The sequence below is a fragment of the Taudactylus pleione genome, unplaced genomic scaffold (assembly GCF_031769625.1).
Source record: "Taudactylus pleione unplaced genomic scaffold, aTauple2 ptg000579l, whole genome shotgun sequence".
In the NCBI taxonomy this organism is placed as follows: Eukaryota; Metazoa; Chordata; class Amphibia; order Anura; family Myobatrachidae; genus Taudactylus; species Taudactylus pleione.
In genome coordinates, this window is record NW_028284981.1 from 3,685,196 (window position 1) to 3,704,690 (window position 19,495).

General features: G+C 44.2%; 1 protein-coding gene across 1 annotated transcript in view; it reads left to right on the forward strand.

Annotated features, from left to right (window-relative positions):
- Nucleotides 1–19,495, forward strand: part of LOC148481457 (protein Wnt-7a-like) — a 54,451-nt gene that overhangs the window by 10,516 nt on the left and 24,440 nt on the right. Inside the window, exon 3 of the mRNA XM_088453497.1 lies at nt 19,197–19,423. Within this exon, the coding sequence (XP_088309623.1) occupies nt 19,197–19,423 (227 nt within the window). The remainder of the gene's footprint in view (nt 1–19,196; nt 19,424–19,495) is intronic.

A 19,495-nucleotide genomic window follows, 5' to 3' on the forward strand; every position in this document is an offset into this window, starting at 1 on the left:
AGTAGTGTCCTAGGTCTGTATATAATGTAATATAATTGTATTCTGGTCATGTACAGTGGTCAGGTCATGCTGGGGTGTAGTGTCCTATGTCTGTATATAGTGTAATAGATGTGTATTCTGGTCATGTACAGTGGTCAGGTCATGTTGGGGTGTAGTGTCCTAGGTCTGTGTACAGTGTAATAGATGTGTATTATGGTCATGTACAGTGGTCAGGTCATGTTGGGGGTGTGGTGTCCTAGGTCTGTATAGAGAGTAATAGATGTGTATTATGGTCATGTACAGTGGTCAGGTCATGTTGGGGGTGTAGTGTCCTATGTCTGTATAAAGTGTAATAGATGTGTATTATGATAATGTATAGTGGTCAGGTCATGTTGGGGTGTAGTGTCCTATGCCTGTATATAGTGTAATAGATGTGTGTTATGATAATGTACAGTGGTCAGGTCATGTTGGGGTGTAGTGTCCTATGTGTACAGTGTAATAGATGTGTATTATGATCATGTACAGTGGTCAGGTCATGTTGGGGATGTAATGTCCTATGTCTGTATAAAGTGTAATAGATGTGTATTATGATCATGTACATTGATCAGGTCATGTTGGGGATGTAATGTCCTATGTCTGTATATAGTGTTATAGAATTGTGTTATGATCATGTATAGTGGTCAGGTCATGTTGGGAGTGTAGTGTCCTATGTCTGTATACAGTGTAATAGATTTGTATTATGATAATGTACAGTTGTCAGGACATGTTGGGGTGTTGTGTCCTATGTCTGTATATAGTGTAATATATGTGTATTATGATCATGTACAGTGGTCAGGTCATGTTGGAGGTGTAGTGGGAGGTTCCCAATTTTTCGGGTAGCCCCCCTGCACTCCCAGAAGTGTAGGCAGATCTCCTGCATCCTGCCCACTCCCTAGTGAAGTGGGCGGATAGAGATTTTCCAAGGAATTTGCGGGTCCATAGGGAGGGGCTAAAATGATGAGAAGTGCATCATTTAGCCCCATCCTTTACCGTGGCTCCGCGAATCTCTGTCGTTCCCCGAACCTGTCAGCAGCATCTCCTCTTTGGGCTGATCTTGGAGAGGGGGTTTCTAACGTTGGTAAGTATATTTTGTATAGGTATGTCTGTCTAGTGTGATATGATCGGGGTAGGGGGTCTCTCTCCTGGGGTAGATGGACACCTCCTTACACACATAAACAAAATTAACATAAACAAAATCCTAACCCGTCTGGGCTCTAACTAGACAGTAGGTTCCCTCACTAACAGAATCCTAAAAGCAAGTTCACGTCCACAGTACCTTCAGGTTTGTATCCAACAGTGTCTCAGAGCAAGCTAACCTGCGGGCCTGCTCTCCCAGGTGTGAGACACTGCATTAAAACTCTACACAGCTCTTATGAGCCACTTCCAGGTGTAATCACTAATTAGCCTGGTCTCAGGCTGAAAGTCCCAACACCTGAAGCGGCCCTGTGGATGGAGCCCTCCCATCTCTCTCACATCCACACCCCCAGGACCCATTATCCGGCTTTTACCAAAAGCCGACACTCAAATCTGCTTGGAAAAACAGAGAGTTTTCCTGGGGGTTTAAAATACATATGACAGGAATCTGGGACACACATACATGCCATCCCCAACTTCTCCAGTGCCTCTATCACACTAGATATACAGTTGCGTATAATGAAAATTATGATCTGGCCCAGTGGCCAGATCATATTGGTTAGGTGCATGGTTTTATGTCTTCATATAGTGTAAAAGAAAAGTATTAACATCATGCTTAATGATCAGGTAATGGTGGGTAAGTAATATATAGGGCCCTATTTAGATAATATAAATGTCTTCGGCTGCTAATTCTACTTTAGTTTCCACAATACATAATTCTATCCATATGGTCTCCTGGAATGTGAGGGGATTAAACTCTAAAATTAAACGTAGACGAGTGGCTACACATCTTAAACAATTAGGATCGGATATAGCATTTTTGCAGGAGACACATTGGGCGCATTCAGATGATATGTGTCTGCGTAGCTCCTGGATTAAGGAATGCTTTTCGTCTTCCTTTGTCACTAAGAAAAGAGGTGTGGCTGTAGTGTTTCACAAACGCTTAGATTATTCTATAATTAGCTCAGAATGTGACCCGGAGGGCCGATATATTTTACTGGATGTGCTTTTGCGGGGTGAACCCTATACTCTCCTGAATATCTATGCCCCCAACTCTCCTAACTTGGAATTTTTTCGAACAATTTCTAATTTGCTTTTGGGTCGATCCATTCCGAACCTGATGGTGGGGGGAGACTTTAATAGGGTAGCTGATGAGACACTTGATAGACTTGGATCATCAGCCTCTTTGTCATCATCGGGACCAGGGGGTGTGGAGCTATTACTTTCGCTTCACAATCTATGTGACGTATGGCGACTTTTTAGATTATATACTAGTGGATGATCAATTGATTCCCTCTGTACGTTCTAGTGATATCCATAGCATAGTCATATCGGATCATGCTCCGGTTTCTCTAGATATCCAAACTAAGTTTTCTGAGGTGTCACATAAATTTTGGAGGTTCCCATCTTTTCTTAGCCAATCAGATCACTTTAAACAATATCTCCAGTCCAAATGGATGGACTTCGTTGATGACAACATAGAACATTGGGAGGACTCAGTTCTCTTTTGGAAAACTTCCAAGGCGGTAATTAGAGGTCATATATTGGCTTATCAGGCTGGGAGGAGGCGGGAATATCGGAGTAAATATGATGTATTACATGGTGCTGTGCATACGGCTTATATTAAATATGAGGCTGATCCCTCTGATGACAATTTTGAGGTCTACAAACAACATCGTCAATTATTAGAGAGTTTTCTGTTGACCAATGCTCGGACTCAGATAGATTATGCAAAAAAACGTTATTATAGATGGGGTAATAGATCGGGACGCCTATTAGCTAATATGGTGAAGGTGCATAATACTCGACACACCATTAAAACAATACGACACCCTATTACAGCTGCCCGTTTGATATCTACACCTGATATAGTACCTACATTTCAAGATTATTATAAGTCTTTATATACAGCTCCCCCAGAATTCCCTGAGTTACGTAGAGATCTGCTGAATGAGGTGGAGCTTCCGAAACTTACTTCAACCCAAAGGGATATTTTACTTCAAGATATTACAGAAACAGAGATTTCAGAGGTTATTTCTCACCTTCATAATAACAAATCTCCGGGCCCTGATGGTTTTGCAGGGGAATATTACAAGATGTTGCAACCCCAATTAGTTCCATTTCTTACTACCTTATTCAAGGGAATATTGGAGGGTCGATTACACTATCCAAACTTTAATGATGCATTTACCATAGTCATACCTAAGCCATCTAAGAACCCGGAATTAGTTACATCCTATAGACCTATTACACTTCTGAACCAAGACTTCAAAATACTGACCAAAATTATGGCCAATCATCTTCAATTATTTTTGCCTGAAATCCTAACACACCATCAATTGGGTTTTACACGGGGTAGGTTTTCGGTAAAGGGGGTTAGAACGGCCCTGGCAGCTATAGTGTCTCATTCTAGCTCCCGGTCCCATTTGGAAGAAATGCTTTTGAGCTTAGATGCCGAAAAGGCATTTGGTACAGTGTCGTGGAATCACTTGCTTAAAATTTTTGAACTACGAGATTTTGGTAGACCCTTTTCGAATTTATTTCGATTTTTATATCATGAACCGACTACTACGCTGATGATCAATGGCACCTGTAGTTCCTCCTTTACAATGATGAGGGGCACTAGACAAGGCTGCCCTTTGTCACCAGTGTTATTTAACATTGCTCTAGACCCACTGCTGCATGTTCTCCAGTCTTGGCCAGACTTTAAAGGTATTCGGATGGGTTCTCAAGAACTTAAAGTTCAGGCTTTCGCTGATGATTTATTACTCTATATTTCGGATCCAGAACAAACTCTACCAAAAATTTTTGATAAAATGTCAGATTTTGCCAAGGTTTCGGGTTTTAATATTAACTCAGATAAATCAGAGGCACTATTCTTGGGTTCTACAGTAAAACCACACTGGGGGGATTTATATCCGGTAGTATGGGTCCCTATTTCACTTAGATATTTAGGAATTGAATTACCTCGAAATATAGGGGATTTATATGATCTTAACATGAAATCACTTATTCGGGAGGTGGTGGGGGACTTGTCTAAATGGCGACACCTCATGCTATCATACTTGGGCAGAATCCATTTACTGAAAATGATATCTTTCCCGAAATTGTTATATCCCTTACAGCTGTTGCCGATTTTGCTTTCTCAGGAGGATGAAAAATCCCTGTATAAAACATTTAGGGAATTTATTTGGAAGAACAAACGACCTCGTATTGGCTTATTGAAACTCCAGCAAACTAGGGCCAATGGAGGGGTTAACTTACCTAACCTAAAATTATATAGTCATGCTGGAATCTTGAGATATATACGAGATTGGATACACAAGACTGACCTATTTACTGACTCACAGATGGACAAACTTTTTTTACCTGACCAACACATATTGGCGTTCCTTCATTCCCATAAACAGGAGATTTCTGAGGATATTATTAATAATCCCTTACTGATGGTTACATGGAGAGTTTGGCAATACACTAGAAAACAAAGAAATTTCAATTCTCACCATTCTTTTTCTCCCACTACTACTAAACCCCGAGTTTCAAAACGGAGGGGCTTCAGCGCCCTTCTCGTCATGGCCAGATAGGGGAATACCTTATGTCCGGGCATTGGTCGACATCGAGAACCGTAGACCCTATCGAGTGGTGGAAATGGTGAATACATATAATTTGCCTCATTCCCACTCTTTGGCAATGTACCAGGCGCAGCATTATGTGAGCTCTATGATACGTGTTCTCTCTCCAGTAGATTGGTCCAACTCTTTGGACCTACTATTAAATAGACCTATGGGAGGCAGGGGAGTAATTTCCCTTCACTACAAAATTCTTCAGACTCCTTTAGATCATTCAAAAATCTCTACGGGATTATCCACTTGGTGTAGTGTCTTTCCCCATATCACTATGGAGGGTTTATTGCGCTCATTCCTCTATTCTCAATCAGTACTTTCATCGAGCATGTATAAAGAAATGTTTTACAGTATTTATCATAATGGGTATTTCTCCCCTCATCGCAAGTTCTTGATGGGATTGTCTGAAAATAGTAACTGTGCTACATGTGGGGCTTCTGAAGCAACTTTCACTCAATGTATGTGGGAATGTCCCCTTATACGTAGATTCTGGTCATCGGTCAATAGATTTGCATCTAGATGTCTGGTTAGTTACCTCCCATTGTCAGCGGAGTGGGCGATTTTGGGTATTTTACCACCATATGTTTCGGGTACGAGAGATAATAAAAAATTATTATTGATTATATCTGCGGTGGCTCGTAAATGTATATTGCAGAGATGGACCCATGCAGATCCCCCGTCGGTTTCTTTATTTAGGGCTAAATTATTTTTTGCTTTTCAAATGGACTGGCTAGAGACTACACTACATAAGGAGGCTAAGGCAGCAGAATTTTTTCAATTATGGGAAGGTTTTATAGACTCCCTTACGGTGAAACTACGAAGCCAAATTTATTTATGCTTTAGACATACCTCTTGGTATGAAACAAGAATTTTACAAGACCATCCGCCTATTGTGCTTCCTACCACAGGTTAAGAGGGAACCTGTCTCTAGTTGGATTTTGGATATCTTATGATCTTTGAGGGGTGTGTCGGCCATGTCTGGATTATTCTAAGGAATGTATGTTTTATTCTGGTTCTGCTCAACAAAGAAAATGATATACATATTATTGATCTTATACTATTTGTATGTTATTGCCATTAATGAATCTTTATTCTATGTATTACTTGCCAATACTATCAACTGATGTATCTTTGTTGCTCTGATGAATAAAAGAAATGTAAAAACTTAATATATAGGGCCCTATGTCTAGTGGACATGTTAGATCAGTATAGTGATCTATCTCTGTATAGAAGGTAATAGATTTACTCTCTAACATAGATCTTGTTGGACTGTTGTCTTGGTTTAACCTTATAGGCTTGACTTGCAGATCACATTGTTGTGGATTCATTTGTAGATGCTTAAAAATGAGTGCATACTAATATAATATTATTTGTGTTCATAGTACAGTAGATACACTCAGAACCAGGGACAGCTGGGACATATAAGTTATATTAAAACAAACTAAATCCAGTGTAGTCTTATGTTTTCTAAATTTGAGATCTACCTCGGAGTAATTGAAGATGATCTCTAGAGGAATTAGTCATCCAGTAATCTGCTAATCATTAACAGAAAGAGTAATAGGTTTTTTTTTTTTTCCAAAGTAGAACTATACGATTCTGGCTGATAAAGTTTAGAGTTTCCTATGAACCTGCATTCCTGTCTGGCATAGTCTCCAGTAGAAAATTGCTTCTGTCTTATTGTAGCATTATATCGTCTATGATGTGGCGTGATACTGAAATGGTCGCATAATTGCGTCAGATGCTGAACAAAGGGGCTCCTTTAGTGGCATATTTATGAAACTTATATTGCGGGAAAACCGATAAAAACCCGCAAAGTCTATGCACCCCTAGGATGTAACAAGGCAGGACCGGAGAAGAAATGTCCAATATCTGCCATGGTCCTTCAATTTTCGACCCTAAAGCAATACACAAAGTTTTTTTTTTTTTTTTATGGGGGCTGCTAAATGTTCGGATTTACCAAACTGCGGAATGCAAAACAGCTATTGGCATCTTCAGGTGGCATTAGACCGGGAAGCAGTCGGGAAGTCGATGGACAGAATCCCGACCGCCGGCTTCCCGACTGTCTAATCCCAGCAAGGGTTAAATGACAGGCGTTGAGGTCCCGACACCTGTCATTTTACCTACACTGGGAGCCCGACACCCGGCTTACCGACCGAAGGTAAGCCGGACGCCGGGCGCAGACAGCCACGGGGGAGGAGGGTTAAGTTAGAGGCTCCGAGGGGGACTTAGGGTCAGGCACACCCCCGGGAGGGTTAGGTTTAGGCTAGGAGAAGGGGGGGTTAGGGTTAGGCACCCCCGGGGAAGGTTAGGGTTAGGCACCCCCCCCCGGGAGGGTTAGGCAGCGGGGAAGAGGGGGTTAGGTTTAGGCACTTAGAGGGAGGTTAGGGTTAGGCACTTGGGGGGGAGGTTAGGGTTAGGCATCCCTTAGGGAGGGTTAGGGGGGGGTTAGGTTAGTTTATACTTACCTTTAGCGCAGTCGGGGTCTTCACCTCTGCCAGGCTTCGCTGTCGGGATTTTCACCTCTGCCAGGCTTCCGCTGTCAAGATTAAACATACCGATCCCATTAGACCATAGCAGCCTTTGTGCTACTCTAAGGCAAGTCTTTTCGGAGAGGGTACCCGTGCTGGGTCCAAACGCGGCAGCAAAGTGATCGTGGTATCGATCACTTTGCTTGTAGTGATTCGCTGGGACAGGGCTTTTTTGGAAGCTCAGTCCTGGTGCCCAACCTTCATAAATGCAAGGTGTAATTTTCATTACCGCATTGCAGGTTGAGGCGTAATTATTACGTCCCAATTCAATGGTTAATGATAAATAAGCTCCTTAGAATTAGATGTATGCCATTTTTTTGTGTGATGAGCATTTCTGTACTGCATTCTTTGTATGTGCAAAAAGCTGCTTATGCATATGTAGATTTTTGCATATATGAATTAAGCACGTATTTACATATAATTAGATGTGGATATATCCCCAGCTACACCTTTTAGGAAGTGTTTTGCAAATAATGTAGCACTAGTGCAACAATATGCAGTGATGACGAGGGGTGTCACTAGAAATTCTGATTGGCTGATTGCGTATTCAACACAGCAACTAATATCACTTAAGCCATTAGCGCTGCGGCTCTATTACATTAATTGGCAGCTGCCTATTCGCATTTGTTAATTAATATTTCCATTTAAACTAGAGATGAGCAGTTTTGTGATAATCGGTTATGTTCGGATCTTAAAAACGCCATGTTATTGACAACCCAGGTCTCATGTGTTTGGAATTCTGTTCCAATAGTGAGGCTCCAAAAAGAGCTATGTGCCGGTGAATGCTAAAAATAAAAGTCATAGCTTATGCCAGTGGTGGCCAAAACATTGATCGCGATTGACCAGTAGACCGCGTACACTCAACCGGGCGATCACGCTTGGACGTCCAGCATCAGCCGATAAGAATCAAGCTGATTCTTATTGGCTAGCTCAGCTGTGCCGAACTGAAGCCGTGGTTAGCTGAAGCCGTGGTTAGCTGAAGCCGTGGCTGTCTCTGTTGGCTGTCACTGTGAATGGAAGAGCCAGTAAGAATCAGGGTGCCAAACACAAAAAGGGGCCTGCACTGAGGCAGGGCTGTTTCAATGGGAATCAATCGGGAAGCCGATACCGGCAGCCGGCTTCCCGACTGTCTTATCCTGGCATGGGTGAAATGCCGGGCGTCTAGATGTAGACGCCCGCATTTCCCCGACGCCGGGAGACCGGCGCCCGGCATCACGATCGTAGTGATGCCGGGTGCCGCGAGCGGACAGCCACGGGGGGGAGGGTTAGGTTTAGGGCTCCCGGGGGGGACTTAGGGTTAGGCACCCCCTGGGAGGGTTAGGGTTAGGATAGGGGGAGGGATGGGTAGGGTTAGGCACCCCCGGGGGGGACTTAGGGTTAGGCAGCGGGGAAGGGGGTGGTTAGGGTTAGGCACTTAGAGGGGGGATTAGGGTTAGGCACTTGGGGGGGAAGTTAGGGTTATGCACCCCTAAGGAGGGTTAGAGTTAGGGGGGTTAGGTTAGGTTAGTGGATACTTACCTATCCACGATCGGGATTTCCAGCGCTATCGGGCTTCCGCTGCATCGCACTCTGCTCCTGTCGGGCTGCCGCTGACGGGAATCATACCCATTCCGTCTCAATAGCATTGTAGGCCCTGGTCAAAGCAATGCACTGGGGACCCTACCCACCCATTCATGGGAATACAAATGTAAACGGTCAATAAAATTAACCTTTCCATTTATTGGTACTTTCAACAAAATCAATGTTTATACATAAAACATTATGTGAAGCAAGGATTACGGATTCCACATCCCTCTTCTCTTCTCCAGCTTGCAGTGCAGCTCCTGCTCTTCACTGCAGCTGTGATTAAAGTATGGTGGCCTCCTAAGAAAGGGGGGCCCAGAGGATTGTGCCCCCTTTGCCTCCACCCCCTAAATGTGGCTCTGTGGTTGCAGACTGGGAGGCAGTTAGAGAATGCTGTCTGGTCACTCTATGTAGATGCCCCTGTCAAAGGCTCCTAGAATTGTGGGGCCCTGGGCAGCTGCCCAGTGTGCCTATACGTTAAGATGGTCCTGCACTGAGGCTGTAGCTGGACTGCTGGTGCCTCCCCTCGGCTAAGGTCAGGAATGGACTGGGAGATCAGGGGCGTATTAAGAGAGGAGGGCCCGTGTGCATTCCCCGTCCGGGGGCCCCCTCCTCTCTCCACTGGGGCCGGCAGCAGACTGACTGCTTTTTTCTCCCAGCGTAAAATCATCCTGGTGTACATAATCTCCATAGGGGCATATTTAGCAATTTTAGGGCCTCAGACCAGATCATTGTAATTTCGTATTGCCGCTGTTATATAGAAATGATATACCGCCAGAATGTATTAATATTCACATGCAGGGAAAGCAGCCCATCCCTGCCATGTACTCAGAGTGACGTGACTGCTTCAGCGGTCTCTTCACTCCTCCTTCGGGTCTCCTGCGTATGCGCGGTCTACTGACCACGCATGTGTGCGGCAGCCATTGCTGGGGAGGGTTCCGAAGCCATTGCTGGGGAGGGTTGCTGGTACCCTCTCCCGGCAATATTTGCAAAATATAGCCCTTAGTCTACAGCGGAAACTCCGTCTGATGATGGCATTATCTGTTAGGACCAATCTTGATAAATCTGATAGCTTCACAGCCCCTATATAAACCTATCAGGGCTACGGCTGCTGTCGGAATGGAGGGAGTGAGACAGGTAAGGAGATATCTGCTGCAGTCCCCTCTTTGGTACATTCGAGGTATACTTAATATTTGAGGGTATCCTTCAAAAATGTGTGTTTTCAGAGAATATCCCGCAAATATTATTTGATAAATAGCCCCCCCCCTAATGAAAAAGCAGCCAGGAAATAAAATGACTGAGCTGACACTGTTCATTCCTTCCTTCTATCAGTTTCTGGCTTTCATGAGTCCCTTTGAGCATCTCGTTTATTCCATAATAAATAAATAAAAATGTGACTTTAGTGTTAAGTGACAAAACGCTTGATCTGACAGTGGAGCACACAGGAGTTTTGTTCTGGAAAGCTGGCAGAGAAAGGCCCCTTGTGTTGTTTGGGGCAGCTCAGTTACAGGCTGTGGATAGATCGATAGAGGATTTCATGACCTGTTATCTGCCACCACTCCACCCCCAATTTTGCCCAGCTTGGCACAGGAGGACAACAAGGTTCCTCAGTTTAACCCTACAGTGTCCGCTAGATTCTAGCAGCAGGTGAAATTCCTCTTCTACAAATCTGGTACCCAAGCTGGCAGTTTCCGAATTTCTATTACATAGCGTTCCAAAATGTCAACACATTTCATAATCAAATGAGAAATAAAAGGCCATAATTTTCCTAAAATGCACAGATTATATAGAAGACCATATGACTTGATGCAGAGTTCACAATGATTCGTGGTGGCTCCTATTTTTGGGAATAGATCATAAGATTTTAATAGCGATAGCACCAAAAATTAAAATGTCTCCGGCGTGACTTTCTAATTTACATATATTGAAGGATATTTCTAAAGTACGCCAGCAACGTGGGCCAGCTTTTTTTTTTTTTTTTTTTTTTTAAATATGCTTTATTTATATAAACTGGAAAACTACATTGAAAACATAATGTTCAGTGGCTTAAAAATCCAGTATGCAGTTTTCACATTGTTGTTTCTCAGTCAATTACAAAAGGACTATGGGCAAACTTGCCTTCTCTCCTGGAACGGCCAGGAGGCTCCCAAAAATCGAGTAGACACTCGGAAAAGCGTGCAAGTCTCCCGGATGGCTCCAACCCACGGACCCTCCCCCACACAGCGAGGCGGGGACAATGACGCAATTCGCGCCGAACTGCATCATCATGGGCCCCCTGCTCTACAATGCCGGCAATTGTGTGGTCATGCACCCAGTCCCCCCCCCCCCCCCCGGTGCTAGTTAATGTCCCCAGGGCTGCGCCCCCCTATTATGATGACCTGGCTGCCCCGGAACACCCAGAATATCAGCAAGTATCACTATGGGGTTGATGTATCAAGGAGTGAAAAGAGTGGAGGGGTTGCGCATAGCAACCAATCAGCTTATTCTTATCATTTAATCGAAAGTACTTGATGAATGCTGATTGGTTGATATGGGAAACTTCTACACTGCTCGATACATCAAACCCTATGTAATAGTTGCAATAACATTTAATGGAACAGGGAGAATAATGACGAAGGAGAATGCAGGAGGGAGGAGAGATTGGGAAAGGAGATTCAAGAGAGAAATAAGGTTAGGTGAGGGAAGGCGTGAGAGAGGCCAGTGGAAAGCTTGGGGTATATAGTACCTCCATAGTTATTTCATCCATCAACATATAAAAATCCATGGGGTATATTTACTAAGCCTTGGAGCGAGATAAAGTGGAGAGAGATAAAGTACCAACCAACCAGCTCCTAACTGTCATTTTTCATACACAGATTGTAAAGTGACAGTTAGGAGCTTATTGATTGCTACTTTATCTCAGTCCATTTTAATCTGTATGTAATGCCGCTGGATGTGTTCCCGGCGGACGTAATACCGACGCCGGAAGCCCGAACATTGGAGATCCCTAACCCTCCCCTCTCCCCCCCCCCTAACCCTAATCCCCCTTTCCTGCACCCTAAACCTAACCCTTCTGGGAGGAGGTGCTTCAGCCTAACCTCCCCCCAGTGGTGCCTAACCCTTACCCACCTTTCCCCTATCCTAACCCTCCCCGGGGGGTGCCTAACCCTATGCCCCCCCGGGGGTGCCTAAAACTAATTCTCCCCCCCCCCTACGGCTAACAGCTTACAGTTCCCACTTACCTTCGTTCGGGATGCCACTGTTGTTAGGATTTCGGACTCTGGCTACAGATAGGCGTTGGGATTTAGACGCCTGTCTTTAGTACCAGGTCGGACTTCCAGCATCGGGAATCCGACAGTCGGCATTCCGTGCGGCGGTAAGTTAACCGCATCCCCTACGAGTAAGTGCTTTTGCTGCATTATTTCAAAAGAGATCTTATGATGTTATTTCATTAGATAAATGCTTAATATTTGTTCCCATGGGAACGCCTCCGTTTGGGCTGCCACCCCCCCGGCCCGCCTTCCAAACGGGGCGAGCTGTCAATCAACATCGACAGCTCGCCCCCTTTGGAAAGAGACCAGCTACGACCGGCGCTGTCGGTCGTAGCGGGTCTCACGCATGCGCATGAGGGAGCCGGCTCCCTCATGCGCATGTGCACTGGCAAAACATCGAGGCGGCCGTGCGGTCGTAGACCGTACGGCCGCCTCTGAATAAGGTCCTCAGATCTTTACCTTTATGCTCACTCGGGAGAGAATTTTTTTTTTTTTTCTACAACCCAATTTAAAGCACATTCACTCACGTCCAATGAACTGTTATCACCTGAATCTGATCACCACACTTTGGATGAGTGAAAAGATTCAAAACAATGAGTCTGAAGCTTATATCATGCTTGTATCCAACCATAATCTTCAATTATATATTTTATTTCAAAATAAAAACCCCTAAAAATACTTTCATCTGGACTCACTGGGGCCAAGCCTTTTTACTTCAGTTTGCTACTCCCAACTGTTGGATGGTATGTGTGGGGAGGCCTGACGCAGTTATGCATTCGATGGGCATGATTACCATCAATGGCACACAAACCATCTATGGTCAACTATCAATGATTTGCACCCCCTCGATGGTCACCTTTGCTGCGGGCCAATCAAAAATGGGAGCAGGCTTAGCGGGTGCCAGGGGGCGGGGCTAAGCTCTGTCCTGCCACTACAAAAAAAATTAAAAAATCGGCTCCTGATCATCCATCGATGGTAGAGAACCATTTGTTAGCAGGACCTAACAACATTATCTGATGCAGAACTACTAGGTCACCAATTTTCCCACAAAATTCAATAATCTATTGTCAATAGATCATGTTCAAGTCCCCAGCAAGTTTGTACAATTTTGACTCCCAGGGACCTCATATTGATAAAGTACAGTACCTCACATTGATAAAGGGATTGTAGGCTATTTACAGGGGTAGCTGTTGGCATTCTAACGACACCAGCATCCCGATGGGTTAGAATGCCAACAGCTACTGTAAGTACCCTACCGCAACCCCTAAACCTAACACTCCCTCCCCACAGCCTAAACCTACCCCCCCCACATCCTAAACCTAACCCTCCCACTCTGCAGCCTATCCCTAACTCCGAACCCTATCTCTAAATATAACCCTCCCACCCCACAGACTAAACCTCCTCCCCCCGGCAGCCTAAACCTACCCCCCTCCCCCCGAAGCCTAACTCTAACCCACCACCTGATGCCTATCCCTAACCCAAAAAAATTTAGTATGTGTATTTCCACAGCACCTAGAGGATTTTGTGTTGAATACCCATGTAATAAATGCTCACATAACCGAGGAAGAGATTCCATGAAATCAGCCTTAGGCCCTGATCCAAACAGAGTGCCCCCCCACCCCCCCACCCCCATTCTCTGTTCATTGATGCCTTCTCTCCTAATTTCACCTCCCTATTCAATTCTAAAATGGAAGGAGCCTTCTTAGATGCTGCCACTATAATAGGTAAATGTACTATTATCCTCAAAGAAGTCAGCGACCCTTCTCTTTGCAGTAGCTATCGCCCAATACCCTACGTAGCTTAGCACAGACCTCAAGTTCATCACAAAAGTTTTGTCCACAAAGCTTAATAATATCCTTTCCTCTTATCCATGTCAACCAAGTGGGATTTGTCCCTACCCACCAGACATAATAAAAAAAAAGCTATTAACATTATTCATCATGTTTATCAAATACAATTAGTCCTGTGCACAGGGGTGCCCCGGACCACCCATTATCCTCCGCCGCCCATTCTCCTGCTCCCTGGCCGTTCTGTGCTGCTGTAACCCTGTGGCTGGCAGCCAGGAGAGATCTTTCTGAGTAGCAGGGGCTAACAGAAAATGGCTGCCGTCATAGAAGGCTACCTAAATATGTCCGCCGTCGACCAATGGGGAGCCAGGGTTTCTTTTCCCAGGAACCCAAGAAGCTGGAGAGGAAAAAGGGTGTGGGGATTACCAAAGGAAAGAAGATGAATAGGTGTGTAATGGGCTATACTGTGGCTGCCCTAATGTGAGTAAGGGGCATTACTGTTTCATAATGTGGATGAACTAATGTGTGGCATAAAGTGAATAAGGGGAACTCATGTGTGGCATAATGTGAATAAAGGGTACTACTGTGTGGCATAATGTGAATAAAGGGTACTACTGTGTGGCATAATGTAAATAAGGGGAACTATTTTGTGGGCATAATGTAAATAAGGGGAACTACTGTGTGGGCATAATGTGCAATAAGGGTACTACTGTGTAGAATAATGGGAATTAGGAGCATTACTGTGTGGCATAATGTGTATAAAGTGCCCTACTGTGTGGCATAATGTGAATAAGAGGCTTACTGTGTGGCCACTACTGTTTGGAGTTATGTAGCATAATGTCAATAAGAGGTACTGCTGTGTGGCGTAATGTGAGTTGGGAGCACTTTTGTGGAGTGGGTGGAGTGTTATGATGACACGCCCCCATTTCAAGTGACCACGCCCCATGTGACGTGTAGCCATGCCATTTTTTTTTACACTGCCTCTAAAAATTATTTTCTATTTGCAATACTACAGGTGACAGAAGTTCTGATGAGGGGTTGGAATTGGGACTACCAATTACCAAATGTCTAGTTTCACCTATGGTCCTGTGCGGAAAAGTCATTGTTATTGAAGGGGACAAAACTTTCCTCATTAGGCAAGTTTTGTCCCCTTCTTTGTCATTAAAAATGCTACTGCACAACTATTTATTTTGCCACAGTTAACAAACCACTGGCCATCAGGAAAAGATCGAACCCTGATATCAGGCATTTAGGTGGGCTCCCAGGCCTATCTAAGCACACAGGATGTGCTCCTTTCTTCTAACAATGCTTTACATCGTCTCCCCAATGTGTCTGAGATACAGTGGTTTTACACACTCTTAAATTTTAAGATTAACTCGGACAAGAGAGAAATTGACTCCTTCGTCTCCTCCCAGACTATAAAAAACCTGTTAAGGAGAGATTTATTAAGTAATAGTCCCTACTTACCTACTTTAGAAAAAGCATTTCAGGGAGATTGTGAAAGCAACACCTATGAGCGTGACGGTAAAGTGGGCGTGTCCTGGTACACCTGAGAGGCGTGTCATAAAATGAACTTACATACACATGTAAATCAGCCCGAAAGTGGTTAGTAAGATCTATGTGTTGATGAAAACACACTGATACTTTCAGAAAATGTATGTAGCCATAGGGATCATTGGGGCATATGTATGAAGCTCTGGGAAGTGATAAACTGGAGGGTGATAAATGAACAACCAATCAGCTCCCAACTGTCATTTTTCAATCACAGCCTGAAACATGACAGTTGGGAGCTGATTGGCTGGTCGTTTATCACTCTGCACTTTATCACTTTCCAGAGCTTCATACATCTGCCCCCTTGTGCCTTATAACCAATGCAGGGTAATGATACTAATGATCCCATTTAACTGTATATATCTCTGTTTTTTTCTTTTATATAACAGCTACATAATGGGAATAAGGTGCAATCAGGGAGATTGATAGACTCTTCAGGGAGTCAGGGAGATTGCTCCTATTTCAGGGAGTCTCCCTGACAATCAGGGAGAGTTGGCAAGTATGTACTATGTAGTAGTTTCTGTTGTGGTTTTCAATTTTCAGATCCAAATCGTAGGATTTACCATCCAGCTCTTTGGAGGCAGAAAACAAAAAGGCCGGTTCCAGGCTGCCATTGTTGATAGGCAGCATTGGGTTGGCCAGTAAGTAAGAGCTGCTTTTTGCTGTGCAGTTTGTCAATCTGCTGCTTCTACATGGGACACTTGGGTACCTCCCATCTATAAGTTGGGATGGTGCTCTTAATCCTTTTGGTTTAAACTGATGTGTTATGATACGCACTTTGGCCTTTAATAGTCACTTGGTCCCCTTACCCTTCAGTTTCAACTGATTATATAATTACTTATAGGGTATATTTACTAAAGTGCAGGTTTTAGAAGTGGAGAATTTGCAGGTAAAAGGAATTGCCGGTACAGACTAGACAATTTAACAAACAACGAAACGATATGTTGTTCCATCCTTCATTAATATGCACAGCGCCATATACGATATTATTTCATTGATCGTGCAGCACAGTCAATGAAACAATCTGGTATGTCATCCATGGGAGCGTGCAATAGTGCATACACATTAGGTGATATGCACAATTTGTCATTCCGATATGGGAAATCATAGCGATAATGTTCCAATGCATACCGACCTTAAGCTGTCAGTGTTAGGAGCCGCACACACTCAAATGTAGGAGAAACATTTTATCCAGAGGACTAGTCTGGATAAAATGGGCTGTAGCCAGAGAGAATCCACCTGCCCCTAGCTCTAGTCCCTGTGGATAGGGATCATGTCTGATTATTCCACCACAACAGAGATGATCCCCACTGAATTATTTTTGCCCCCGCCTTACTTTTTCGCCTGACGGACTTTTCGCCAACATTGCATGTTTTTGGTGTGGAAACTTATCGCGTGCATCCCAGCGATTTGCTGTAAAAAATGGGGAAATCAGCCTGATGGCCCCCAAAAGAAGCACTAACATTGGGGATCATTATAGATGTCCCGGATTAGCCCAATTGAAGCTATTTGGGGTACTTAAGTGCTCTCAATTGCTTCAAATTAGCGTCTTTGCACAAGTGGTGAAGAATAGCATTTAGCATTTTTTTTATTGGGAAAATAAGTAGGCCTGTCAAATTTGGGGTACTTAAAATTGTTAAAAGTCGCTAAATTGTTGTTTTAAAACACGTAAAAAACACACCTTCAGCAAGCACCTGCAATAAAAAAAAACACCCCCCCCCCCCCCCCCTGCTCACGGACCGCTCAAAAGACTATTTAGCTACTTTTTATGTTTGTACCCCAACTTTGTACTTTTTTTACCCCATTTTCTAAGTCATTTTTTTGGGGTGTCCCTCACTTTTTTTAAGGATTTTTTTGATGCAGTTATGGTTTGGGGGGATGTTCCAAGGTTGCACAGTGGTTTCCGCACTTTTGCACCCCAAAACCGCAATTCTGCACTTTTTTCCGCTAGTTACATTGCATTGACTTTCCGTGTACGCAAAAAGTCTTTGCAATTGAATACAGTGAAACGTTTCCGCCTGGCAAAATGACGTCATCCGCGATACTTTTTCGCAGATTCCGATTTTTTGCGTCTAATTGAATACGGCCCTAAATTGTCTCTTCTTCACCTCTCCATCTCGGCAGGTGCTAAACTCCTGAACAAACTTGTCGGGCTCAGCTTTATGAATGGTTTAATTGCAGCTTCTTGGAAATCTCCAAATCCTTTACATACAAAACACAAGTTGCCCTATCAATTTATTGGCTTACACAGGTGTTGAATTTTATTTACATGTAGTATGCAGACTTTTTTTTTTACAGGCTTATAGCAGTGCCTTTTTTAGTGTAGATAAACCCCTTCCTTACAAGTTTCTGGCAAGTCAATAAAATGATTGAGAAACTTGCATTTTGCATATCACTGTTTTGAGAGGCATGTATGGAATCAGGGCCTGATTCAGACCCGCTCGCGAGCGCTGAGCGATGGTGCCCGGATCTCCGTCGTGCGCATGTGTGAGACCCGAATAACGACGGGGTAGCCGTCGTAATGGGTCTCGCACCAAAGGGGGCGTGCTGTCGATGGTGAGTGACAGCACGCCCCCTTTTGGTGGGCGTGCCGGGGGCGTGGCTGCCCAGACGGAGGTGTTCCCATGGGAACGCCTACCGTCTGGGTCCGGCCCCACTGACATCACTAGTGATGTCAGTGGGAGTGATTTTGGCTCTGATAGAGCCAAAATCACTCCAGGGCTTGCGGTCACCGAGACCCTACCGCAGGCTCGATGGTCACGATGGTCTTGACCATCATTATGGACGCTCGCATAAGCTGTGGGTGGTAACCCACAGCTATGCGAGCGTCCAAAAGACCGGACGGAGGAAAACAAACACGCCCTGATTCAGAGCGGGCGCTCGTTCAGAGCGTCCGGCTCTGAATCAGGCCCTCAGTCCTGAACAGATTACTGGTCCTTGTACTGTCATATTGGAGGATTTTGTGGTACCTCCTGGTAAGTTAGCTCTCAGTTTAAAAAAACATGGCTGTATGACCCAATATCACTGGCGCACACAGGGGTGGGGGGGTCTGTCTACCCAAAAAACTCCAATGGACCAAATTATTACTTTTTAAAATGAAGCTGCTTGCTGAGCTCCACGATCCGAAGCCCAGCCCCTCTGTGCTATTATGGGCCTGACCACTCTTCAAATGCCTACGAGTCACACACACAAATATATATATTATACAGTATGTAGATAGGTAAATGATAGAAAGATGATAGATGAGTCTTCTGCATTATATTACATGTACAATTTCTTTTTCATGTGTGCATAGTTTCCTGCTTACGTTAGGGGTGGAAATGTGTCCAGCTGTACATGACCCCCTTTAGGTAGAATTCCATTACTTAGTCATCAAAAAAATATTACTGACCTAAGTAGGGTCTGGTGTTCCCCTTGATACATCCAAAGTCTGCATTGTTCAAGCCATGCTCTCCTTGCTTCTGCCAAGACAGACTAGTGGCATAAAGGCAGCGTACTGCCATCAGTTCTATCGCTTCATTCCTTAATGAAACTTCCTCTGAATTCAGCATTGTGCCTGTATGGCATATAGACGCTAGGTTATGAGAAACAGCTGTGTTTCTGTGCTTATTCAACTTTGCCTTCTATTTTTAAAGAAATAGTTTATTGTTTTTAATTTTTAATTTTTTTTACCGGTAATTACTACCTATCGAAGTGGTCAATATCCTTAATTTACTCCATTGATTTTCTGTCTTTTCTCAGCGGGGTGTCCTCTGTGCTAGCCCTTGGTGCTAGTATAATCTGCCGAAAGATGCCGGGTTTATCACCAAGACAGAGAAGCATCTGTGAAGCTCGTCCAGATGCCATGATAGCCATTGGTACCGGTGCCCGCATGGGTACTGAAGAATGCCGTTACCAGTTCCAGCATAGCCGGTGGAATTGCAGCTCTCTGGGGGAACCAAGTCTCTTTGGACCGGAGCTAAAAGTAGGTATGTGTGAGGTACCTGCAGTTGGGTTTATATAATATCCTGCAATCATATATATATGGGAGATTAGTCAGC